Below are 27236 nucleotides of genomic sequence, written 5' to 3'. Positions count from 1 at the left end.
TATACATATGCATATATTATTTTATTATTCTATATTTGTTGAACAGCCATGCCAGGCTGGGGTTCAACAGTGAACAAACTAGCAAAGGCCCTGCCCCAGTGACACTTAATTTTGACCAGAGGGAGACAGATAAGCTAATAGGAGACACAACACCTAATGTGTCAAATGGTAAAAAGCGCTGAGGAAAAAATAAAGGGCGGCAAGGGGAGTAAGGAGTTTGGAGTGAGGAGATATTCCACACAGGGTGGTCTTCTCCCGGAGAAGGTGACATCTGAGCAGGATAAGAAGTAGGTGATGAGGAAACGGGTGGATCGGGAAGAGAACGGTCCAGAAGAGGACTGGCACCTGCAGTGGCCTGAGGCGTGAGTCCAGTGGCTCGTTCTGGGGCTGGCAAGGGGTCCAGGGCAGGTGGCAGGTGAAGCAGCGCCACCTTTCTGCGGTCCCTCAAAGCCATCTAGGAGGGAGGTGACCAATGTCGTCTTCTGAGCAAAGATCTCAGCTGGGCCCCCAGGAGTCTGGGGGTTCGGCCTCCCCCCTCCGGGGCTTGCAGACTGCCCTCCTCCCCTCCCACAGTCCTCCAGTGTCCCCAGGTCCACAGAAGGAGCTGGGGTGGGTGCTCAGGAAGGCCCTCTCGGAGGAGGTGCAGGCCCTCCCCACCCAGCTCAGAGAAGGAGTGCCTGCCGGCTGGGAAGCCTTTGCAGGGGGATTAATGGGCATAATTACCAGGTTCCACGTACTCCCTCACCTGGTCTCCATCCTGACTCACTAGTGACTCACTTTACTTCCCAGACGGTAACATTACCCCCAAGAAGAACCTCAGGGGGAAAGGGAAGTGCATTCATTCCCCAGGGTTTGCCTGTGGAGCCTTTCACTGGGGGCAACAGAAAAGATGCTGCAGGTGAAGCATCCTGAGGACAGGAATGGGGGGGCGCTCCCCAGACTGACACCCCCACGCTCTCCACCCCCAGAGGGGAAAGAAGGCTGGGTGCAAGTGGTGGGCACTGGCATGGGTGGGGGTCCGCGGGCGAGTGGCAAAGGGCTGACGTCCTTGAAAGGCCCTTGGTGTCGGTGAGCCTCCTGGATGCCAAGGCCATCCATGGTTCTGCGGAAGCCTCTGGCTAAGGAGTGGCCCGCAGGGAGTCCAAGTACAGCCAGTGCCAAGGTGAAGGGAGGGGAGGGTGCACACGGGGGCACCAGCCATAGGAGGGGTCCAGAGAGAGAAACCAGATGAGCTCCAGGCACAACTCTGGGGCAACCTCGCCCCACCCCAGCCTCTGCGTCACAGAGAAGCTGGGCTCCCCCCTGGCCAACCCCCAAACAGTCCTGCTCCGCTGCCTGGCGTTCCAGACCTCTACTGTCAGGGCCAGACCCAAAGAGTGGGTACCCTAAGCCATCCAAAAATGTTACAGCCCTTCCAACTACTCTTTGTCAAATCTTTGCTCAACATTTATTTCAAGGAGAGGGGCCGCTTTCAGGAGGAGCATGGGGTACCATGGGGGTGCGCACACCAGCCCTCCAGCTTCTTCCGGGACTCAGGCTGCAAACAGCACACCACAGAGAGCGGAGTGGGGGCTCCCTCCCTCCTTGGATGGCAGTGGAGTGCTGGGGACATGGGGGAGGGTTCACTCACTCACCCAAGCATTCATTCCAACTACTCTCTCTGTCGAGAGCACCCACTAATTCTATTTCCTCCATCCTGTGGCAGCCCCCAGATTCTCCGTGTGCAGGTGCCTCCGAGGTTAGCACCTCACACTGTTGGCCAGACCTGTGGAACCCAGTCCAGCTAAACTTCTCCAATCATTTCATTCCTGCCCCAGCCTTGCCTCCTCTTAGTTCCTTCGGCTGTTATGGGTTGAATTGTGTCTCCCTGCCCCCACCAGAAAATATCATATGTTGAAGTACTAATCCCAGGGTGACCTTATTTGGAAATAGGGCTGTTGCAGATGTAATTAGTTAAATTAAGATGAGGTCACACTGGAGTATGGTGGACCCCTAATCCAATATGACCGGTGCTCTTATAAAGAAAGGGAAATTTGGACACAGACATGTGCACAGGGAGAAAACCTGTGTTAAGATGAAGGCAGAGATCTCCAGCCAAAAAATGCCCAAAATTACCAGCAAACCACCAGAAACTAGGGGAGAGGCATGGCCTGCAGACACCTTGATCTTAAACTTCAGCTTCCAGAACTGTATGACAATAACATTCTGTTGTTTAAGCCCCCAGACTGTGATACAGTCAGCCCTTCGCAATGGCAGTGTCCAAGTCCACGGTTGGTTGAAGCCATGAATGTGGAATCCGCAGATACAGAGGGCTGACTGTAAGGAAACTGAGCGTCTGTGGATTTGGGTATTTGTTTCTCCCAATAACCCCACCCTCTATGCATGGCATCACACACACACCTCCTGGCTTACCTGCCCCATTTCCATCCCTCCACAGTCCAGGGCCTCGGCAGGACCTGTGGGCCCCCTCAAAAGGTCTGGCAAAGCCCAACCTGTGACAAAAGCATCTAGGCCACCCACTCATACTACCTAAGACTAAACCGAGACCAGAGGGGCCATTGGCCTCAGAGCGCCAGGGAACACAGACAAATGTAAAAGCCTTCAGTGACTTCCGTCACCTGCTCCTCCAGCCTCAGCACCCCAGCCTGTCCCCCAGAGTATCTCCAACCCCAGTCTCTGCAACCCACTAGTTCTCCAAAGCCCACATCAAGTCCCACCTCGCTACTCGCCATCCTGATTGCTGTCTCCTCTGAAACCTACAAGATTTATAGCCTTTGTCACACAATTCCAAATGTATTTATATACCATCTTACCTATTTTTCATGTTTGTCTCTTTCAGGGTTCTGTAAGTTCCTTAAGGACATGTAGCATACTTAATAATTCTTGAGTAACATCCCTTCTCGCCCAGCACAAAGCTGAATGAGTGTTTAATGGACATTCATTGACTGTAGGGCAAAAATTGGGGTATTCTCTTTGTATGCAGCTTTCATTCAACAATTAACGTCTGGCTCTGTGCTAGGTCCTGGGAATTCAGAGATGAATAAAATATCTCTTACAAGGGTTTCATAAGCTGTGCGGACTTACAGAAGTTACTCATCCTCTCTGAGTATTAAATGAGGAGGATTGGATCTGTTTAACAGGACTATGGTGAAGATTAAATGAGATAATCCTCATTTAGGATTATCTGCTTAAATTAGAGTCTGGCTCATGAACCTTTAATGAATATTAATAATTCATGTAATTACCTGATGAAACCATCACCTGTAGGTGTATGTATGTGGAGGCGGGGTGGTGTCCCTACACAGAGGGTTAAGAGCTAAATTTGAGAATTATTGGATGAGAGCCTATTAGATGAGAAGTGAATAGGCCTGGATAAGTCAAAGGGGAGAAACCAGATCCTCTAAGAGGTAAAATTTGCCTGGAAAGTACAAATATCAAAAAGAAAAAAACTAGAGAGAGAGGTGAGCAAGGGCGAGGAGTGAGAGGTTAGCTCTGCATCCCTGAGGGACATCTGGGGAAGGGACAGGAAGCTGATTAATACCCACCACCTAGTGCAAGCTGGGCACAGAGAGCCCAGGGCCAGGACTAGAGGGAGGCAAGCAAGGCACCCAGGGCACAAAATCGAGGGCGGCCCCACCCTCCACCTTGTGCAAGCGCAGGGTCGACACCTGAGAGGGAGCCTCCTTAAACTTTGTCCCCTGGCCTCCCCCTAGTCCCAGCCCTACAGCAGGTGCCCCATCAAAACTTGCTCTGACCAGCAAAACTGTAGCAGTTCTGCCAGCGAAGCACAGACCCCAGGCGGTGGTCTGCTCAGCCCCTTCCTCCTCTCTAGGGCGCCCTACAACTCCACCCTCTCCCCGCTAGGCACCGTCCCCCTCCAGAGCCACCCCCCGGTAGATCCTCCAGTCCCTGTGATCCCCACCTCCTGGGGCTGTGCCTGTCTCTCCAGGCAGTCAAACAGAGGGCTTTGCCCCTCGGTAGGGGGAGAGTTGGATCAGCGGTGAGAGCCTTCGAATGTGCACTTGAGATACAGCACGAAGTCAGGCTGTACTTTTCCTTGACCCAGTTTCATATCCTCAAGCTTCAGGCCTGCACCAGCCATACGCAGGCAGCCCAGATCTGCCCCCTTGAGGCACAGGAAAGAGGAAGGCTGGAGGGAAGACAGAGTATAGAAGAGTCCTGTCTACACCAGACAGGACAAGGCAGGGCCAGCCTGGGCTCCTGCCTGCTGTGCAGTCACACAGAAGGCAACAGGACAGTGCTGGGCAGCCTGTGCTAAGTACACACAGCACAAGTGCTGTGAATTCAGGGCAGGGGAAGCGCACTGTGGGCTGAGAACAAAAGGAGAAGCAGGATTTGGACTGGCACAGAGACAGTCGGGGAGGCATAGCAGGTGGGAACACAGTGTGGGTAAAGGCACAGAGTCAGGACAGACGTGATGTGTATAAAAGACCCTTGGCTGGCAGGAGCGATGTTCTCCTTTAAGAGTAGGGCTTCAGGTGATCCTTTTGGGGCTTGCAAGGTGGGTTGTTCCGTCTTCACTAAAGGGGTGAGGTATAGTGGGCTCTTCAAGTTTTTGGAAAAGTCACTTTAATAAAGCTTTGAGAACTCTATTCTTTCAAATAAATAGTGGGGCTTCAGGCACAGGCTGATCGTGGGGGTAAGACTTTTGTTTGGGGAGGGCGTAGGGGATGGAGACATTCAAGGACTTCTATTTCTGGCAAAATGGCAGACTGAAAAACCCTCTGTGGCAGGTGCCCCTTCAGGAATGAAGGATTTCTTCCCCACCTTCTGGGGGTGCCCAGAGTTGACAGCCCCCAGCTCTCAGTTCCCTCTGGGAATTGCCTCATGTAAGGAGAGGCAACTTGGTCAAGACCACCCTCTTCCAGAGGCAGCTGCATCCAATGACTGAAAATTCAACCCAGAGGTACAAAGGCCCAGCCTCCTCACCCTGAGGAAGGCTCAACTCAGGGAATCCTACAGGGTGGCTAAGGCCTTCTCTGGGACTGCACTGCAGCTCAGTTTCTCCCCCTGCTCAATCTTATTCCTTCTCCCTTCTTCAGGTGTTGATCCAAGAGCACATCTTAATCAACCTTCTGCATTCTAGTCTCTGACAAAGAGTCTGCTTTCCAGGGAACCCAACCTGTAACATCTCCCAGTACAAAACACTAAAATACAACTAAAATATACATAATATGTGTAAAACTCCTTCTTAAATGGATGAATAATATGGCAAGGAAAGTAGTGGATAAATTCTAAAGCCAGTGGCTGTCCTAGGGGCATCGCTCAATCCCCACGATCCATGCTTCCCTTGCAATGGCAACAGGGCCTACCTAAGATGAAGATTCTCGTTAGAAACCTCTTCCTACAGCCAGGAAAACACAAATAATCCAAAGGTAAGACAGAAAAAAAAGCAAAGCAGAATACATAAAAAATACAGAATATGATGGCAGAAATAATATTCCAATATCATATGGTATTCATCAGTAAGCACAATAAACGTAGATACACTAAGCTTTCCAGGTAAAAGATAAATATTGTCAGACTAGATATCAAAACTGTAACTATATGCTGGTTACATAGACATGGGATGAAAGACATGGAAATGTTGAAAAAAAGGATAGAGACAGTCATGACAAGCAAATACTAGCCAAATGAAAGCTGTTTCACTATATTAATATTAGACAACGTCAACTTTAAGGTTCAATGTATCAATATTACTAAAAATAAACTCACTACACTTTAACAAAAGATTCAGTTCACTAGAAAGACAATTTGTCTAAACTAGTATGCATTAAATAACATCACTTCGATATGTATAAGGTAAAAGTTGGTAAGTTGACAAGGAGAAACTAATAAATCCACTATCACAGAGGAAGATTTCTATACACATCTTTTAGAAATTGACAGAACAACTGAGCCAAAAAACAAAAAAAATAAGGATACAGAAGATTGAAAAATTAAAAAAACAACTTGATAGAAAAGACAAGTAAGAATACTGCACCTAACAATGAGAGAATCACATTTTTTTCAAGTACACACCTAATGTTTATGAAAATCAACCACATACGAGATCACAAAGAAAATTTCAACAAATCTCAAAGAATCAGCATTATAAATACCATATTCTCTTATTATCACAATGAATTTGGGTTAAAAATTCAAAAAGATAAATAAATAAAGTAGTTGGAAATTTTAAAACATTTCTAAATTTATGAGCAAAAATAAATAAATCATGAGAGAAATTAGAAAATATTTGGAATTCAAGACAATGAAAGGGGCTCCCCTGGTGGCGCAGTGGTTACGAATCTGCCTGCCAATGCAGGGGACAGGGGTTCGATCCCTGGTCAGGGAAGATCCCACATGCCATGGAGCAACTAGGCCCATGTGTCACAACTACTGAGCCTGCGAGCCACAGCTATTGAGCCCGTGCACCACAACTACTGAAGCCCACGTGCCTAGAGTCCTTGCTCCAAACAAGAGAAGCTACCACAATGAGATGCCCACGCACCACAATGAAGAGTAGCCCCCACTCACCGAAACTAGAGAAAGCCCGTGCACAGCAACAAAGACCCAACACAGCCAAAAATTTTTTAATATATAAATAAATAAAAAGTTTAAGACAATGAAAATATTTCTGGTAGTTACAAGCTGTATGACCTTGAACAAATTACTTAACTTCACTGTGCCTCTGTTTCCTCACCTATAAAATGAGAATAGTAATTGCATCAATTACTTGTTGTTAGAATTCAGTGTGGTAATATATAAACCACTTGGGCTGGTACCTGGCATATGGTAAATGCAATATAACACCAAATTGCTGTTATCATCATCATCATCCCAAAACAGAGGGCTTTAACTAAAGAATTATTTAGAGGAAATTTTATAACCTTAGAAGTGTACAATGGAAAATACTAAAGACTGAAAATTAAAGAGATAAGCATCCAACTTAAGAAGTTAGAAAAATAATACTAGAATAAAACCAAAGCATAAAAATTAATGAAATAGAAAGTAAAGATACAAGAGAGGAATCAACGAAGCCCGAAGCTGGCCATTTAATAAACATCAGTAAAAAAATAGAAAAAGAAATAAACAATGTTAGGAATAAAAAATGTGGCCAAAACTCAGATGTAACAGAGAATATTATGAACTTTGTATGAATAAATATGAAATCTTTTGAAAATTTTCTGTAAAAATATAATCTGCCAAAAAATGATTGAAGAAATATAAAAACCTAAACAGTCTTAAACCATTAAAGAAACAGAATTAGTAATTTAATTTTAATAATTAGTAATTTAATTCTAAAATTCTAGTAAGTTTAACAAGGAAAACATTAGGTGCTGGTGGCTATACAGGTGAATTCTACGAAGCTTTCAAAAAATAAATGTCAAACTTCCATAAACCATTCCAGAAAACAGATAAATAGGAAACATTCCCAACTCATTTTACAAGACTGGTTTTAAAACTAGACAAAAACAGCATTTAAAAAATTACAGGCCACTATCATTCAAGAACACGAGATACAATATCCTAAATAAAAATATTAGTCAATAAAATCTCACATCATATAAACCAAATAATGTACCATGAACAATATGGGTTTATCTCTAAAATTATAAGTTTAACATCTATTAGTACAATTTACCACATCAAAAGAGTAAAGGAGAAAAAGTCCATATCGTCCAATAGATGTAGAAAAAGCATCTGATTAAAATTAGTATCCAAACACAGTAAAACAACAAAACTTTTTAGCATACTCCACAAGGGAACCTTCTTTACCCTACTAGAGGATATCTACAAAACAACAACAAACAAAACAAAACCAAGCACACAGACTCAGTGGTGACACTTTACCACCATTTCTCTTAAAATCAGGATTAATGACACCATATACAAAAATTAATTCAAAATGGATCAAAGACCTCAACATAAGAGCTAAAACTATAAAAACCCTTAGAAGAAAACATAGGTGTAAATCTTTGTGACATTGGATATTGTACACAGGCAATGGTTTCTTAGATATGACACCTAAAGCACAAGCAACTAATGAAAACAGTAGATGAATTGGAATTCATCAGAATTAAAACTTTCATGCTGTAAAGGACATCATCAAGAAAATGAAAGGCAACCAATAAAATGAGAGAAATGTTTTTCAAATCATATATCTGACAAGAGACTTATATTTGAAATCTATAAAGAACACTTAAAACTCAATAATGAAAAGACAAATCATCCAATTTAAAAATGGGCAAAGAATATGAATAGGCATTTCTCCAAAGAATATATACAAATGGCCAAGAATAAGCACACAAAAGAATGTTCCACATCCCCAGCCATCAGGGAAACACAAATCAAACCCACAATGAAATACCACTTCAAAACCACTAAGATGACTGATCAAAAAGACAAATAAATAATGAGTGTTTCCAAGGATGTGGTGAACTTGGAATCCTCATACACTGCTGGAGGGAGTGTAAAATGGTATAACCACTTCAGAAGACAGCCTGGCAATTCCTCAAATGGTAAAACATAGAGTTACCATACGACCCAACAATTCCACTTGTAGGTATATACCTAAGAGAAATGAAAACGCATGTCCACAGAAAAACTTGTACACAGGGCTTCCCTGGTGGTGCAGTGGTTGAGAGTCCGCCTGCCGATGCAGGGGACACGGGTTCGTGCCCAAGTCCGGGAAGATCCCACATGCCGCGGAGCGGCTGGGCCCGTGAGCCATGGCCGCTGAGCCTGCGCGTCCGGAGCCTGTGCTCCGCAGCGGGAGAGGCCGCAACAGTGAGAGGCCCGCGTACAACAACAACAACAACAAAACTTGTACACAAATGCTCATAGCAGTCTTATTCATAACAGCAAAAATGTGGAAAGAACCCAAAAATTCCATCATTAATGGATAAATAAAATATGGTGTATCCATAAATTGAATATTACTCATCAAAAAAAAGAAGCGAAGTACTAACTTGGGACTGACATATACACACTGCTATATTTAAAATAGATAACCAACAGGGACCTACTGTATAGCATGGGAAATTCTGCTCAATATTCTGTAATAACCTAAATGGCAAAAGAACTTGAAAAAGAATAGATACATGTATATGTATAATTGAATCACTGTGCTGTACACCTGAAACTAACACATTGTTAATCAACTATACTCCAATATAAAATAAAAATTAAAAAAGGAGAAATGAAGAACTGACACATGCTACAACATGGATGAACCTTGAAAATATGCTTAGTGAAATATGCCAGTCACACAGGACCATATATTGTATGTTTCCATTTATATGAAATGTCCAGAATAGACAAATCCATAGAGACAGATTAGTGTATTTATTCATTTCTAGAGCTGGGAGATATAGGGGTACTAGGGGATGATGGCTAAGGGGTACAAGGTTTCTTTTGCAGGGTAAGGAAAATGTTCTAAAATTGATTGTGGTGAGGGATGCATAACTGTGTGAATATGCTAAGAGCCATTTAATTGTATACTTCAAATGGGTGAATTTTATGAATTTATAGATGGGTGGATTTATGAGTATATTTCAATATAGCTATTCTTTTTTAAAAAAATTTTTTAAGGAAAAAATCAGAATTAAGGCCAGGATATTCACTATGACATTTTTATTGAACATGATATCAAAGGTCCTAATCAGCACAGTAAGATAAGAAAAGTAAATTAAGGTATAAGGATTGTAATTTCATTCTTTTACATGTAGCTGTCCAGTTTTCCCAGCAACACTTATTGAAGAGGCTGTCTTTTCTCCATTGTACATTCTTGCCTCCTTTGTCATAGACTAGGTGACCATATGTGCGTGGGTTTATCTCTGGGCTTTCTATCCTGCTCCATTGGTCTATATTTCTGTTTTCTTGCCAGTACCATACTGTCTTGATTACTATAGCTTTGTAGTATAGTCTGAAGTCAGGGATCCTGATTCCTCCAGCTCCATTTTTCTTTCTCAAGATAGCTTTGGCTATTCAGGGTCTTTTGTGTTTCCATACAAATTGTAAAATTTTCTGTTCTAGTTCTGTGAAAAATATCATTGGTAACTTGATAGGGATTGCTTTGAATCTGTAGATTGCTTTGGATAGTATAGCCATTTTCACAATATTGATTCTTCCAATCCAAGAACATGGTATATCTCTCTATGTGTTTGTGTCATCTTTGATTTCTTTCATCAGCATCTTATAGTTTTCTGAGTACAGGTCTTTTACCTCCTTAGGTACGTTTATTCCTAGGTATTTTATTCTTTTTGTTGCAGTGGTAAATGGGATTATTTCCTTAATTTCTCTTTCTGGTCTTTCATTGTTAGTGTATAGGAATGCTAGAGATTTCTGTGTATTAATTTTGTATTCTGTGACTTTGATTAGCTCTAATAGCTTTCTGGTGGCATCTTCAGGATTTCTATGTATAGTATCATGTCATCTGCAAACAGTGACAGTTTCAGTTTTACTTCACTCTCTAAAACCATACACAAAAATAAACTCAAAATGGATAAAAGACCTGAATGTAAGGTCAGACACTATAAAACTCTTAGAAGAAAACATAGGCAGAACACTCTTTGACATAAATCGCAGCAGGATCATTTTTGACCCACTTCCTAGAGTAGTGAAAATAAAAGTTAACAAATAGGACCTAATTAAATTTAAAAGTTTTTGCACAGCAAAGGAAACTATAAACAATACGAAAAGACAAGACTTAGAATGGGAGAAAATATTTGCAAACGAAGCAACGGACAAAGGATTAATCTCCAAAATATAAAAACAGCTCATGCAGCTCAATATCAAAAAAAAAAAAAAACCCAATCACATAATGGGCGGAAGACCTAAATAGACATTTCTCCAAAGAAGACATACAGATGGCCAAGAAACACATGAAAAGATGGTCAACATCACTAATTATTAGCGAAATGCAAATCAAAACTGCAGTGAGGTATCACCTCACAGCAGTCAGAATGGCCATCATCAAAAAATCTACAAACAATAAATGCTGGAGAGGGTGTGGAGAAAAGGGAACCCTGTTATACTGTTGATGGAAATGTAAATTGGTGCAGCCACTATGGAAAACAGTATGGAGGTTCCTTAAAAAACTAAAAATAGAACTACCATATGACCCAGCAGTCCCACTACTGGACATATACCATATTCAAAAAGACAAATGCACCCTAATGTTCATAGCAGCACTATTTACAATAGCCAGGACATGGAATCAACCTAAATGTCCATCAACAGAGGAATGGATAAAGAAGATGAGGTACATATATATAATGGAATATTACTCAGCCATAAAAAGAAACAAAATTGAGTTATTTGTAGTGAGGTGGATGGACCTAGAGACTGTCATACAGAGTGAAGTAAGTCAGAAAGAGAAAAACAAATATCACATATCAACACATATGTGGAATCTAGAAAAATGGTATAGATGATCTTGTTTGCAAAACAGAAATAGACACATAGAGAAAAAAATGTATGAACAGCAAGAGGGGAAAGGGGGGGATGAATTCAGAGATTGGGATTGACATATATACACTATTGATATTATGTATAAAATAGATAACTAATGAGAACCTACTGTATAGCTCAGGGAACTCTACTCAGTGCTGTGTGGTGACCTAAATGGGAAGGAAATCCAAAATAAGGGGATATATATATACATATAGCTGATTCACTCTGCTGTACAGTAGAAACTAACACAGCATTGTAGAGCAACTATACTCCAATAAAAATTAATTTTTTAAAAAATGGTATGAGGATTGTAATGAAAGGGAAAAAAAGTCTACAAAGAAATCCCAGAAGACTCTACAGATAAATTATTATCATTATGTGTTGATTATTATTATTATCATCAAGCTTGTTGATTATAAAATCAATATACAAAAAAATAAAATTTATTTTTTATACTAGCTGCAAATGGTTAGAAAATATAATTTTTTAAAGATTTTTTTTTACAGTAGCAGTAAAAACTATGTAGCTAGAGATAAATCTAACAAAAAATGTTCAAATTCTTTATGGAGAATTATAAAGCTCCACTGAGAGACAGTGGAGGAGGGCATTCAAGGCCCATGCCTATCTAGTCGTCCTCTGAGATTAAGTTTAAAAGGCAGGTTGCGACCAGATCACACAATGTCCTTTCTTCCTTAAAAAAAACAAAAAAACATAAAAACAAAAACATTGCCCTTTCCTTACCCCTCTGTTAAAGTATGAGTAACTGAAGTCCTTAACACTCCAGGGATATGAGTTTATGTGAAGGTTTCAGCACTAACAAAGGGAATTTGGAGCAGTGGAGGGCTCAAGGGGAGAGTTTCCTTTTTGTACAGTAGAAACTAACACACTTTGTAAAACAACTATACCACAATTAAAAAAAAAAAGAATTTCCTTTTTAAGGCTGAATTTATGTTTTAAATGAAGTGAAACAATTTTTTAATGAAGTAGAATAGAAAATACTAAAGTGAATTTCTCATAATAAGGCCAAATATTCTTTCACAAAATGCTTGTTTCAGATGGATGTATATGTGAGTGTGTCCTGGATCCCCGGGTATAACATATTTCTTAACCGTGGATAACAATCCTAAAAGTTGGAAAAATGCTGATTTTGATGCTTGGCGACTCCAAGATCTCCACTGTTAGTCTGGCTCTTGTCCACCCACAGTTCCCGAGCTCCTTTCCAATGAGCTACTGGAGAGTTCCAAGTGGATTGCCTTGCAAGATCTGAGCAGATCTAGACTCGAACTTGTTACCCTCTTTGCTCCAGACAGGCTCCTTCTCACATATTTCCCACTTAGTTCTGCATAACCCGGCCCTGCCTGCCTCACCCTGCCCCACCCTGCCCCCCAGCTATATAGGAGGTATGAAGAATTACTCAAGTCTCCCCTGCACCTTTCTACCGTTGTTCAACCTGGGTACCTTCCACCATCCTTCCACATTCCCATGTTTTTATGGGTCATTCCCCTTTCCTTAAGACTTCCTTCAAATGTCTCCCTGCACCTTGAAGACACCCTGATTCACTATGGCTCCCTCCACATCCTTAGAGTTCCTTGTCCACAACTCCGGTGTGGCTCGTGTATGTGTTATGTGTCCTTCTGTCTTCCCCATAGACTGTGAGCTCCCGAGAACCCTGGGCTGTGTCTGTCTTGCACACCATTGTGGTGTTCAGCGTGTAGGAAATCTTCGTTAAGGATTTGTTCAATCAAGAGCAGATGTGGAGCCAGGAAGCACCAAGGGCAAACTTCACAGCTCTGTTTCTTGCCTTTTCCTCCTAATCCACATACAGTGCACCTTCTCCTGTAGAGACCCTGAGCCCACTAAGCCACCTGCGCTGCCCCACCTTCCTCCTCTCCTCCTCCCTCCCCCTCCGCTCCCTTTCCCAGCAGTGTCCCCTGTACAGCACAGGGAGAAGCCAGGGGCCCAAAGAAAGAATGCAGACTGACTCACACCCCCACTTCCTTCGGGTGTAATCTGTCCCTGATTCTCACCGGAACAGCGGGCCCTCTTTGTGCCCCTGAGCTCTTTGTGTCACATCAAACAATGAAGGCTCTGCCGAAGGCATCCACACAGCTCAGCACAGAAGCAAAGAATGGACAAATGAATCCCTGGCTCCAAAGTAGATCTGCCCCCAGCACCACGTTCTCCTCACTTCTGGCCAGGCTGTGACAACAGCCTCCCCTTCTCTCCCTTTCTCTACCCCTTCCTTAAAAGGCTTTGATCACATCCCTACTCTACTCAAGGACCACATGTGGCTCCCTATGGCCTAATGAACCAAATTCCAGCTGTCCTTCCCAATCCGCAAAGCACTTCACTGAAGCCACTGACCCAATATTACGTCTGTCCCCTCCTTCCCTACACTCCCCCGTACGCCAGTGGGATCCACGTCTTCACTGTGTCCCTGTGATCACTACCCCTGCCCGTGTGCACGCACACACCACTTTCAATCATTACCCAATATTTTGAGAACCTACTATGTGCCAGGCACCATATTTGGCGCTCAGGGTACAGCTGGGGACAAAACAGACTGAACCTCTACCTCATGGAATTTTCATCTAGAGTAGGGTTTCTCCCCCTCAGCACTGCTGACATTTGGGGCTGGATAAGTCTTTTGTCGTGGACAGGCCATGCATTGCAGCATCTTTAGCCCTGTCCCTGGCCTCAGCCTGCGAGATGCCAGATGCTCTCCTCTCCCCATTGTGACAAGCAAAAGTGTCTCCAGGCATTGCCTGGGGAACAACATTGCCCTCTATTGAGAACCACGGGCCTAGAGCAGCAGAGAGGACTTGTTACAAATCATCTGAGGAGCTTGTTAAAAAAGCAGGTTACTGGATGCCACCCCCAGAGAGGGGCCCAGGAATCTGCATGTCAATGGCCATGCAGGTGACTCTGATGCAGGCTGTTCCAGGACATCTGCTGGAGGAACACTCAAGTGTTTCTACACAGGAGACAGACCAATAATCCCATCAAGTTGATTCATTACAGTGATGAGATGTGTAGGAAACAAGATAGGGGAGCAGGTGTTATTCGTGCTCCGATGTGGCAGCCGCAACCTGGTTCAGGGTCAGGACAGCCCCGGGAGCAGCTAACCAGAGGTTAAGCCAAGTGTGACAGCACAGGTAGGGTCAACCTGGGAGAGGTGCGAGGAGGCGGTGCCACATCTCCGCACCTTTGCTCCTGCCCCCTTCGGTTCCTGATGTGCACGTCCGCTCACCTGCCCAAAGCTTCTCCTTCCTTCACGGGCCCACTCAGGTCAAGCCTTCTCCGGGCAGCCTTCCCTAACAGCTCCAGCCCAGTGGTGTCTCCCACCTTAAACATTTCAACACTCATTCCTATCTCATTTGTGGCCATTGTGTTTCCCCAAGGAGACATCAAGCCCCCTGAACACCAGGACCACATCATCTTCTTTAAAGACCCCATGGTGCCCTTCCAGGATTGAATGCATGCAACTTTTGCTTACTTGATTGGATTCATTCAGTCCCTGGAGTGAGGCCTGTGAGGCGGCCGCTGAGACTGAGGGGCTCAGGGTCTCTGTGTGAGAGGATGGGATGCAACTGGTATGCCCGCTGAGCTCCGGGCAGCTGGCACATCCACCCAAGATCAGGGAGGGCCTGCCGGGGCAAGCACTTAGAAGCTGAGCTGCCATTTGCCGTGGGCGCGGATATTCTCCCGCTGTTGACGAGACGGCAACGATCCCGGCAGCCCCGGCAGCTCTGGGTAGGTGCCAGCAGGGGGTAGGTACCCACAGCCATCCTGCTGAGGAGCAAGCAGGCCATTTGGGGCCCAGCAGGGTCATCTCTGGGGGGCAGCAGGCCCAATGGGCTCCGGCAAGCCGGGAGACTCTCTGAAAACGTCCTTTAAAGATACCAGCACCAGGCAGAGCTCGCCAGCTGCCCTCAACCAGAGAAAAATGCTCTCTGGGAAGGTCAGGAGCAGCGGCTGGTTGGAAACAAATGTCCTGGCCAAGGGGCCTCATCCTACCCAGCTCTGGGACATGGAGCGGAAAATGGCCTAACTGCTTGGCTTTCCTACTGTGAGCCAAGGCCCGGCAGCAATGTCACTCCCCCATCCCTGAGTGCCCCCCAGACCAGGGGCACAAATGACTGCTGTGGAATCCAAAGGATGAAAAGAGAACAACTGTTTTATTATTTAGAAGTTTAGAGGAGACGGGATGTTTATATAGCTAACCAGGCATTTTGTTTTCTATCAGCCTCGCTGGGGAGGGGCAGCGAGAGTAGGAAGACAACTGACAGCAAAGGAAAAACCTCCAGCAGAAAAGAGAGGTGGGTTCTTTCCAAAAGAGGCTCTGAAATGGGAGGATCCTGGGGCAGCCCTCTCCCCAAGCCCTGGAACCAGGCAGAGTAACCCGAAGCTGTTCCCCTGCCAGCAGGGCAGGCAGACGAAAACGGTTGGCATTTCCATATATTTTCCGCACACACAGGGACTGAGGCTGGGCCTGAGTTTCTGAGTGACACCTCCTACTCCTCTGTCTCTTAATGGAGTTTGCCCGTGGATGAGGTGGGGTGGCAGGAGAGCCCAGGAGGGGAGGGTTAACTTCTGCTGCAGCTCTGACCTTCTGCGTAAGGATGAGAAAGAACCATCTGTTTCAGAGGGATCAGGTTGTGAGTTTCACAGATCCAGTGGTTACTGGTTTATAAGGATTCACTATCTCTGTCGCATCGTCCTGGCCCATTATCCCCCCAACCTAACCCGGCACTCCTGCGGGGAACAATATGCTTTTGCCCCTAAGGGCCCCCACCAAAGTTCAGGACTCGAGTGGTAAGCCTATCCGATTTTGAGCCCTCCACACCCGGCAGCCTCCCCTCCAACCAAATGGCCATGGCGCTGTAGATTTGGGGACACCGATCTGACCCCTGCGGCCGCTCAGGGCATTCACGTGGATTTATCGTCAGCTTGGCCGCTCCGAACTCCAACCTGTCCCCCATTTTTCACAACAGAACAAAGTTGTTGGGCGCCTCCGGCCAGCGCTGGGCAGGCGTTCTCCTCTAGCTGGGAGTAGAGATGCGCTTCGGGCGCGGTGACCCGAACCTAACGCGGCGGTGCTCGAGGCTAAATTCAGACCCACGGTCGCTCACCCCGGGGACGCCGAGGCGGATGCTGCGGCCGCCACCTGGGGACTCACCCGCGGGCTCCGCGCACCCCGACCCGCGCTCGGACTTTCTTACCTCTTGATGTAGTTCCTGCCATACAAGATCTGTTGCAGCAAGGTCACCAAGGCGAAGGCGCAGATGAAGATGAAGAGCAAAGTTCGGTTCCCCAACAAATCCCGGTTCGCCGAGGGGTCCGCGTAGCGCATCCTGGCGGCCGCTCGCGCACGGCGGGTCGCGGCGTGCGCCAGGCGCCTGGGGGCCCCCGCAATCACGCGCGGGGCTGCGGGGCCCCTGGGGGCGCGCGGCCCACCAGGCGCCTCTCCACGCGGTCAGGAGGGTGGAGGACTTCTCCGGGCAAAGTTTCCGGCTGGCGAAGACGGAGCAGGGGCATCCGAGCATCGCCCGCGGCGGGGCGGCTGGCAGAACAGGGCAGGCCTCTGGGAACTCGACAGCGGCCCCGGGCCTTCCCTCCGGACGCCTTTCCCTCCCGGCGTCCGCGCCCGGCAGCCTCCGATTTCCCTGCGGAGCGGCGACGCCAGGTGCCCTGAGCGCGGGCGGCCCCTCCCGCCGAGGTGGCGGCCAATGGGGAGCGGGGCACGGGCAAGGTCCGCCTGTGCGCCCGAGAGCGCCGCACACCGCCCCCTCCGGCCGGGCTCCGGATCGGCCTTCGAGCGCAGTGCCCGGCCCTGGCGGGCCAAGTCCGATCTCCGGGCCCGCAGCGAGGGAGCGCGAAGGTCGGCCTTCAGTTCTGCAGATGGGAGGTAGGGGACAAAACACCCGGACAGTCTGGGTGAAGACAGGCGGGCGATGGAAAGGGGAAGGGGTGGAGCGGAAAATGCCGGGTTTGAATCGTGGAATTTAAAAAGGAGGCAGGAAGGGAAACCGCGGCTGCGGAGCTGGGCTGGCTGGAGGGGAGCGTTTGCATGCGGCGCGCAAGGCACCGAGTCACCGCCGCGGCCGAGTCCTCGCGCTCTCGGGGAGATTTCTCCGGAGAAAGCGGAGCAAGGTCAGCCGGGTAGCCCTTCAAGGACGGAGCGCGCGGCTCCTGCATGCTGATGGCCTGCGGGATCGCCCGCCCGCGTCCCGGGAGCCCCACTCCAGCATGGAGGAGATTCAGGGGCTCTCCGCCAGGGCCACAGGCCTCCTCGCATTCCCCAGCCGCAGCTCCCGCCTGTTCGTCAAAGACCTCATTGTCACCGAGACACTGGGACCTTGTCTCATCCTTGGAACCACTCGTAAATCTTAGGTCAGGCAGCTGGCCGCCTTCGGGAGCCACCGTCCCCCAAAGCTTTAGTAAGTCACTGTCTAGAAAGGTCTGTGCTTCAAGAGTGCACACCGGGGAAAAATAAACAAATGCAATGCCAAAGCCGTACCGCATCAGAAATCCTAATCTCGAACTGTGCTCCCCGCTCCTCCCCTCACCCCGCACCCCACCCCGCACGCCCAGCCACAGCCCTGGCAGCCTGGCACTGCGAGTCTCCACCGCCTGGGAGTCACGTGCCCCCGGCGGTCACCACGTAGCCCTCACTGGATGATTCTAGGGCGCCCCTTCCCAGGGCCCTCCAGCCAGTCGGGGAGGTTCTAGAGTCAGGTCGGGGCTTCAGCTTGGAACTTGACTGGAACTCGAATCTCTCAGCGAGAAAAAGAACTTTGACGGTGAAGTACCCAGACTCCAATATTCTGGTCTCGGCATTTAATAGTTCGCTCTTTGAACTGAAAAGACCAAAGAACACATGGTTAAATCTCATGATTAGGGTTCCACCAATGTCTTGGAATTCATGCTAATTTACAAGGTGAAAGTGGACCCTGTGCCATCTATGTATCAAATGCATATTGTCCATGAGGTTGCCAGTAGGCGTTTTAGCCAACGAAAGAAATAATACATAAACATTTAGATGGTCCATTATTATTATAATCCCCACATTTGATTGGTGTCTTGCACATCAAAATGCTTGCTTTTGCATGTACTAATGAGTTAGCACCTCCTAGGCTCCAGCTAACCCAGTCTACAGTCAATAGGGTCAAAGCTCAAAGACTGGAATCGGAGAGGTAGCTCTTCCTCCCACACCCACAGGCAGGGTTGGCTTCCAGGGAGTGGGACCAGTGCCGTAACCGCACCCTCAGCCTTGCCTTAACGTTCCACTCTTACTGTCTTCACATTCTCAATTTTTGAACAAGGAGGCCCAGTACTTCACTTTGCAATGGGCCACATAAATTATGTAGTAGGTCCAGCACGCAGGCTCAAGTTAACAGAGTCCTAGCTCTTCACTTAGTTGGCCCTTGCCCGCAGTGTGCATAAGGTATATCACCATCACGCCAGGCAAGGCACTCTCTTGTCTCCTTTCCTTTCCTGCTTATTCTCCACTCACGTCAGGTACCGACACTTATAGCTGTCTCTGGATGCACGCTTCCCTGGAAAAACCAAACGACTCTATTTTAAAGTAATAAATCCAAATTATTCTAAAAATGTACAGCTTGCTGAGTTTTCACAAGTTAAATACACCATGTAATCGGCGCACACAGATCAAGAAACAAAAACGTTATCAGTCCCCCAGAATCTCCTCCTGCAGCTTTCTAGTTACTACACACTCAAGAAAAACCACCATTTGACTTCTAACACCAAACATCAGTGTTTCCTTTTCTTGCATTTTATGGAAGATGGAAATGGAATCATACATTGTATGTTCTTTCATGTCTGACTGCCTTTGCCCACTATTGACTGTGAGATTCATCCCTGTTGTGTGGTAGGCAGAATTCTAAGATGGCCCCCAAGATTCCTCATCCTCTCTTGTACTCGCAGCCTCTCCCAGTTATTCAACTGAACATTAATCTAGGTGCTGCTGTAAAGGCATTTTGCAGATGTAATTAAGACCCAAATCAGTTGGCTTTAAGGTATGGAGATTGTTCTCAGTGGGCCTGATCACATGAGCCCTGAAAAAGGATGGGGCTTTTTCCGGTGAAAGGGAAATGAAGTATGAGAGGAATTGACACAAGGGAAATTCCTCATTGCTGGTATTGAAGATCGAGGGGTCCACATGGATACAGACGGTCTCTAAGAGCTGACATTGGCTCCTGGTGACAGGCAGCAAGGAAATAGGGACCTCAGTCCTCCAGTCACAAAAAAAGGCCCGAATTCTGCCAACAACCCAAATGAACGTGGAAGAGGATCCTGAGCTTCAGCACCTAACACCTTAACTTCAGCCTGTGAGGCCCTCAGCAGAAAACCCAGCTACACCGGGCCCAGATTTAAGATGAGCACAACTGTGAGCTGGTAAGTGTGTGTTGATTTCAGCTGCTAGGTTTGTGGTAATTTGTTTCACAGCAACAGAAAACTAATGCCTTGTGTGTTAGAGTTCAGTTTATAGTATGCCATTGTTGGACTGTAGTACAACTTGTTTATCCATTCTCCTGTTGACGGACATCTGCGTAGTTGCAGCCATGAACATTCCAGCGCACGTCTTTTGGTGAATATATGCGTGCGTATCCGTTGGCTATCAGGATTTAGAAGTGAAATTGCTGGGGCATGGAGTACTTATGCTTAGCTTTAGTGCCTACTGCTGAACAGTTTCCAAAGGGATAAGTTATTTTTTCATAGGTAATTTATTCAGACTTGCCGTGACCTAATAAGGAACTGGTCCCATCCTAGCTGATACTAACTAGCTAATCTAATAGCAAAAAGCCCACCAAGCCAAGAGCCAAAATAGTCAAGAGAAAATAACAGCTTTAGACCCTGGATACTGTCTCTCCTCAATGGCCTGGTCACCTGCATGAATCAGCAGTGAAGAATATTGATGCTGGCATTAGCCATAGATAGAATCTCGTGGCAGTAGAGTGGGCCCTCCACATCCACAGGTTCCACATCCTCAGATTCAACCCACCAGGGATGAAAATATTTGGAAAAAATTCCAAACTCCAGAAAGTTCCAAAAAGCAAAATTTGAATTTGCTGTGTACCAGCAATTATTTACATAGCATTTAAACTGTATTTACAACTATTTACATTGTAGTAGGTAATATAAGCAGTCTAGAGATGTGCATAGGTTTTATGCAAATACTATGCTATTTTATGTAAGGGACTTGAGCACTGGTGGATTTTGGTGTCCACTGGGGCCCTGGAACTTATATATGGGAGGTATTTGGATTGCTTGATACTCTGCAGAGCAATAGTCTGGACTAGCAATAGTCCAGATCTCTGCTGACACTGCTCTTCTGATCCTAATGGCATTTTAAACCTGTCTCCACAGGAAGTCAAAGAAGTGTCTTTCACATACACACAATTGCAAGCATCTATGATGGAGTCAGAGACTGAAGATCTTGAAACATAGAGGTCTGCAGTCCCTGTTGTTTCTATTAATGGAAACATGGTTCTATTTTAAGCCAAACTGATATTCTGATTGTAGAATTGCAGCAAGTACTCAGAAGGCCTTGCAAACAAAAGAGTAAACACATGGAGAACTGGTCCCTCTGCCAGATTCAGCGAACACCATTTTTATATCCTAATTGCCGGGAATGGGGACAGCTGCATCATTGTTTAAAACACACACTCATGCACAATTAAGCCAAGAATAAATGTCAACACTGGCACAATCTGCTAAATAACTGATAACTGATGAGCATTACTCATGCTGTGAGCATTGTCTCCAATAGAAAATGGAAAGATTCCTATTTTGAAAAGATCTTAGAGGTGTCTACTGGTTTAAGAAAGCTGGGTTTACCGAGGGGGAAAGGGGGGTGGTGGGATGAATTGGGAGATGGGGATTGACATATATATACTATTGATACGATGTATAAAATAGATACTAATGAGAACCTACTGTATAGCTCAGGGAACTCTACTCCGTGCTCTGCGGTGACCTAAATGAGAAGGGAATCCAAAAAAGGGGGGATATATGTATATGTATAGCTGATTCACTTTTCTGTACAGTAGAAACTAACACAGCATTGTAAAGCAACTATACTCCAATAAAAAGAATTTTTTAAATACATCCACTATAAAATTTTTTTAAATACATCCACTATAAAAAAAATTTTTTTTAATTTTTAAAAATACATCCACTATATCCCTTATCAGATATATAATTTGCAAAACTTTTCTCCTGTTGTATGGGTTGTCTTTTTACTTTCTTGATTTTTTTCCTTTAAAACAAAAGGTTTTTAATTTTGATGAAAAAAAAGAAAAAGAAAGCTGGGTTTTATAACAAACGGCACAACTGCAGCCTGCCAGATTATGTAAGTGGCATTCCACCCATGTGTTCAAGGAGTTTGTGATAAGAACACGCCGTTCTTGTGCATCTTTATATTTGTAGGAACAAGGCAGATTTCTGGTTTGGGGACACTTTTTCTGGGATGAGGGTGTCTTGTGGCCACTGACTAGAAATGCCCAGGGATGGCCTCGTAATCCAGAGAGCCAGGGTTTGCCACTTGCATGGGCAGCTTCAGACACTGGACTCTGTGCCATCAGTCTTGTTTTCAATAAATTATTATTATAAAAAAAATTATTATTATAGACTGTAACTATAACTTAAACTCCTTGTTCAGTTCCCTTATGAAGGGAACTGAACATGTTCATGTCCCTTGAACACGGATATGACGTCACCATTGGCCTTCACATCTCCAACCTGAGAAACATCCTTCTTCTGTCTCAGCACCACCTCCCAGGTGACAACTGAAAGAAAAATGCACAACATAAAGTTGTGAGTTAAGTTTTATTTGGGGACCTTACTGAGGACTATAGCCCAGACAGCTCTGAAGAACTATGCCAAAGAGGTAAGGGAGGAGGCAGGATACATGAATTTTTTTTTGCTGGAAAAAACATGTAGTCAAACATCAAAAGGTGACTGCTAATCACAAAGAACAGACATCTCAAGTTAATGATTTTACTGCTTTTCTATGTATGGGAAGGTGCAAGAATCTGGGATCACTTGAAAATTTTCTTTAGATGCGCATCTTAACTACCTAGGGGCCAGTATATCCAAAGCACAGAATGCCTCCTGTTTTTCTCCATCCTGAATTTTCTTCAGGGCTCAGTGTCAGTGCGTGACTGCAGTGGCTAATGGCTTTATCCTTGTAGAACCGGAAAGGCGGGCGACACTTTTTGTTTACACAGGTATTTCTCTCCTGCACTTGCCCCAGTTTACCCAGTTTGCTTCAAAAGGTAGAGACGTTATTATTATTCCATAATAGTTTATGCATCCAGGGCACTGCAGTGCGGAGACATTCATTGCTACTTCGGGCATGTCATATTCCCACAGATAGAAACAGCTACACGGTTTATAATAATGTCATTCAGAACACTTTTAGAGGGAATTCCCTGGCGGTCCAATGGTTAGAACTCTGCACTTTCACTGCCAAGGGCGCGGGTTCAATCCCTGCTCAGGGAACTAAGATCCCACAAGCCGTGCAGCACAGCCAAAAAACGAACACACTTAGATGACATGGTGGCCAAAAAGGGACCTGGTATCTCCTTTGCTCACCTTAAAGGCAGAGTCCTGGGGTAGAAACATTGGGATCAGGTCCTGTCCTTTGAGGAAGAGCACTGACGAATTCAGCTGAATGTTTTTCATTACAACCCAGGGCTGGCCCCGAGTCACATTTTGCTGCTGGTCTGTATAATGCCAGAATTTCAAACAATGCCTATCAATGTAGCTGCCTAGAAATGTTTAATGTTCCTTAGGTACTTGAGAAATGGAAAGGGATGACTGCTCCCCTGAGATCATCCATTTCTAAGGCACCAGGGGAGGTTCCCAGCCCTAACGCCATGGCCACAGCAGAGCACGTGTCATTTACCCACCACCCTGGGGCCTAAAAGCTCCAGATGTTCAGTAGCCATGATGGAGGTGCTCCCATGTTCTTGGTATTGTATGACATGCCAGGGAAACGAGATCAGTAAGTCATAGTCTGTGCCCTTAAAGGAGCTCACAGCACAGTGAGGACAGACACACAGCGCCCTAGAGCAGGATAAGTGTGACTGTAAACCCAAATCGGGGTGTCAGGGGTGGAGAGGTGGGCAGGGGCCGAATGGCAAGGAAGATGTCCAGCGGAGGCGGTGTTTGACATGAATTGAGACAGGTAAGGAAGTTGGCCAGGTAGAGCACTGGGACGAGGCATGCTGGGCAGAGGAGCCATGTGGTCAGCAGCAGACATGGCACAACCGGCTCAGTGTGGCTGGAGATGAGGCTGGGAGGTGGCAGGAGCCAGAGCACAGGAAGCTGGGACTTATCCATGGAACTATTGCAAGATTTTTATTTTTTATTTATTTATTTATTTATTTATTTATTTTTGTGGTACACGGGCCTCTCACTGCTGTGGCCTCTCCCATTGTGGAGCACAGGCTCCGGACGCGCAGGCTCAGCAGCCATGGCTCACGGGTCTAGCCGCTCTGCGGCATGTGGGATGTTCCCGGACCGGGGCATCGGCAGGCGGACTTTCAACCACTGTGCCACCAGGGAAGCCCATATTGCAAGATTTTAAGTAGGGGAATGATATGCTCAGATTTGCATTTTAGATAAATCAATCTGCAGGATGGTGGAGAACAGTGTGAGGGAGAAATGCCTGCAAAGACACGGATGTGACAGACCCCTCCCCACTGCTGCAGTGCCCCACACCCCATTGGCAGGTGGCCCCACCATGGATTTCTCATTACGGTACCAACTTGAGAAGGCATTCTCTGCCCCTTCCAGGGGAGCAGGCAAGGAGTAGAGGCACAGGCTCACTGCTTCATGAAAGCTGTCACCGAAGTCAGTGCTTCACCATCCAGCTCATTTGATATTCATGGAAATCGGTAAGCATGCTCGGAACAGGTCCACTGTACACTGGGAAGCTCAGAGCCCATCTCTGATACACTTTTTTTTTTTTTTTTCACTTCCCAGGGCTCCCGCTGGTTCCTGGTACAAAAACACGCTCTTTCCCCTCCCTTTCAAAGCCCTGCTCTTGGGAAAGGCTCTGATAGCTTTCGTTCAGTGCTCCTGATGGAAGGAAATTTAATGTGAAGTATCATCTGTGCCTGTAACAAAGGCCAGTCCCAGGAGAGCTGCACAGAGAGTACTGGAAGGAAACCTTCAGGTGAACAGCACCTTAACCACATCCTCCTGTGTCTTCAGTGCAATCTAATGGAGAGTGGTTTTCTGGAGGAACATGGATCTGATGTTATAATAGGAATTAGTGGAAACAGGACTCTTTAAAGGAAACTTCTTATAATGTTTTCTTGTCAGTACTTTCATATGAAAAACAACAGGATTGATGTGTTCTGCCTGAAGACCCTGAAAACAGAGCCTCGTCCACGAGCATAGTCACCAGTAGGATGGCCTGGCCTTGCTATGTGGTGGGTTTGCTCAGACTGTTGTTACAGGCCAAGCAGATGGTGCTGTATACCAGGGGTCAGCAAGCTTTTACTGGAAAGGCCAGATTCTGTAGGCTTCATGGGCCATACCCCTTCTGTTGCAGGCAGCTCTGCCGTTGCCCAATACAGAAATGAATGGGCATGACCAGAGTTGGCCCACAGGCTGTAGGTGGCTACCCCTGGTCCATATCATGAGATAGGCAGAGCCCTGCGCAAAAGTCCTACTCCGTTGACATAAAGAGTCACTGTAAAAGGCATTCCCCTGGGTTCAGGCATTATGTCTACAAAGGCCTGATAGATGACAACATGTTAATCCATTATCCATTGTCAACAGGTTAGCACAGATTCATTTATCCTTGAAGTGCAGCCTGGAGATCACAGGATGACATTCCCATGCATAGAACGCCCTCTAACTTTGACAGGCTGTACCATAAATACATGCCCCTGGTCATCAGGAACCACTGAGCATGAATATGGGCTGCTTGATGAGACTCCATCTCACTTCTGGAGATAATAAATCTTGTGTCTTGAAGGTCAGTGCACCAGTTAAGAGCTTTTGAGTAAAATAACAGAAGCCATAGGGAAATGTATGTTCCCACATAACAGAAAAACTAGAGGTGAGGTGGGATCAACAATTAGCTAACCAGTATTTCTAGAACCCAGGTTCTTTCTATCTTTAGCTCTGCCATGCAAAGTATAGGCTTCTTCCTAAGCATGGCTGTCCTCATGGTTATATGGTGGCTCTCAGCAATAATTGAGACATTAGCAGAACAGAGAGAGAAAGAGAGAGAGAGGAAGAAAGAGAAAGACACTCTCCTCCAACCTGGAACCCATAATAATCACTGGACGGATGCCATGCACGGGATTGGCTTACATCTGGGTCCTTGAACCAATCACTGACAAGGCAATGGTGTTATCATAGTTGGCTTAGTCTACTAAGAACCCTTCCCAAGAGCTGGGGTCAATTCCAGAAACCACATTCCTGCTACAGGGTTGAAGATGGAATGAATGTTGGAGAGTCAATCACCATTTCCACCAAGAGCAGCATTTTTTTTTCACTTATGTTTCCCTTTTCCTCTTTTTAATAGGACACTGTTGCTGTGACCGAGTAGTGCTGAGAAAAAAGAAATGAGAGAGTAGGGAACTGTGCCCCTTCAACATCCCAGAAATGTCATTTCAGAAGCATGTACAGCATCACCCATGGCTCTGTCTCCTGCCCATCCCACCAACCCCCAACACAAGTTACTGGTTTACTGGTGCTACACCCATGACTACAGTCACCAAGCTCAGAGGAAAAGAGAGAAGCCAGGCAACAGGTCGGCCAACCTACAAGTGAGGAAGCACATTATGTTTGTTTTCTGAACGGCCTGGTGTTTGGCTGCAAAGCCTGCCAGGAGGGAGAGAGTGGTTGACAGTGTCCTGGAGGTTGGGGATGCTGTTGGATGGTGGGAAAGAGCTAGGGATGGGGAGTCAGAAGGTGACACGCTTTAGGTCACAGCTCTGTGAGCTCAGGAGAGACAGCTACCTTCTGTAGCCCACTGGTATCTTCATATGTAAACCGGAAAATATACTACCTACCCCTCAAAGGAGGAGTCTGTGAAGATTAAATGTAAGAGCATTTTGTAAACTATAGAGCTATACAGCTCTAGACAGCAGTATTTACTACGGCTGGAGATAGAGGGAGAGTTGAGTCTTAACGAATTTGTGAAGGTGGTCAGGAATCCCCGGTGGCTTTCCTGGTCCAGCCTATCTGCTGGCCCAGCATCCCCACTGGAGCCCAGACCACGATGTGCCCCCTTCACTTTCCTCCCACCAAAGATTACCTGTCTTGTGTCTCACTACACACCTGAAGCTGACCTAAGGACGTATGGAGTCATGGAAAGAGCATGATCTAAGCATCAAAAACCTGAATCCTAGGTCTGGCTCTGCCGTTAACTGGCCATCTGAATTCAGGCTTGATTAATCTACTGGCAACCTTGGACTTTGCGCCTATAAAAGAAAAGAGAGCTCTGGTTTTTAAAACTTTTTCCAGCATTAAAATCCTGGCTTCAAAGAAAAAGGGTGCTCTGTGTTCTTCATCCCTCCCCTTGCGCCCCTTCTCAGCCCAAATGGCATTCCCTAGGCACCCTCATAGAAAGGCATGGGCTTACTGAAGCATAGTTTGAAAACACTGGGCTAAATGATCCCCCAAGGTCCCATTCATCTTTAAAATTCTCTAACTCAGTCTCTCCTTCTAAGATAAAAGCCTTCATGCTAATGTAAGAAGTAATATAATATAATATAATATAGTAAACT

At 46.0% G+C, this 27236-nt stretch overlaps 1 protein-coding gene across 3 annotated transcripts in view; it reads right to left on the bottom strand.

Annotated features, from left to right (window-relative positions):
• The window catches only part of ST8SIA5 (ST8 alpha-N-acetyl-neuraminide alpha-2,8-sialyltransferase 5), a 79416-nt gene extending 62604 nt beyond the window's left edge, over positions 1–16812 (bottom strand). For 2 of the 3 annotated variants that reach the window (XM_012531705.3, XM_049697888.1), the window contains exon 1: positions 16680–16812. In XM_012531705.3, coding sequence (XP_012387159.1) covers positions 16680–16810 — 131 coding nt within the window. In that variant the 5' untranslated portion in view covers positions 16811–16812. The remainder of the gene's footprint in view (positions 1–16679) is intronic. The other variant, XM_004266066.3, reaches the window with a different exon arrangement.
• Positions 16813–27236: the final 10424 nt, after the last annotated feature.

The sequence above is a fragment of the Orcinus orca genome, chromosome 15 (genome assembly GCF_937001465.1).
Source record: "Orcinus orca chromosome 15, mOrcOrc1.1, whole genome shotgun sequence".
Classification (NCBI taxonomy): Eukaryota; Metazoa; Chordata; class Mammalia; order Artiodactyla; family Delphinidae; genus Orcinus; species Orcinus orca.
The sequence above is the reverse complement of the archived record's forward strand: the minus strand, read 5'-3'. Positions and strand labels throughout refer to the sequence as shown.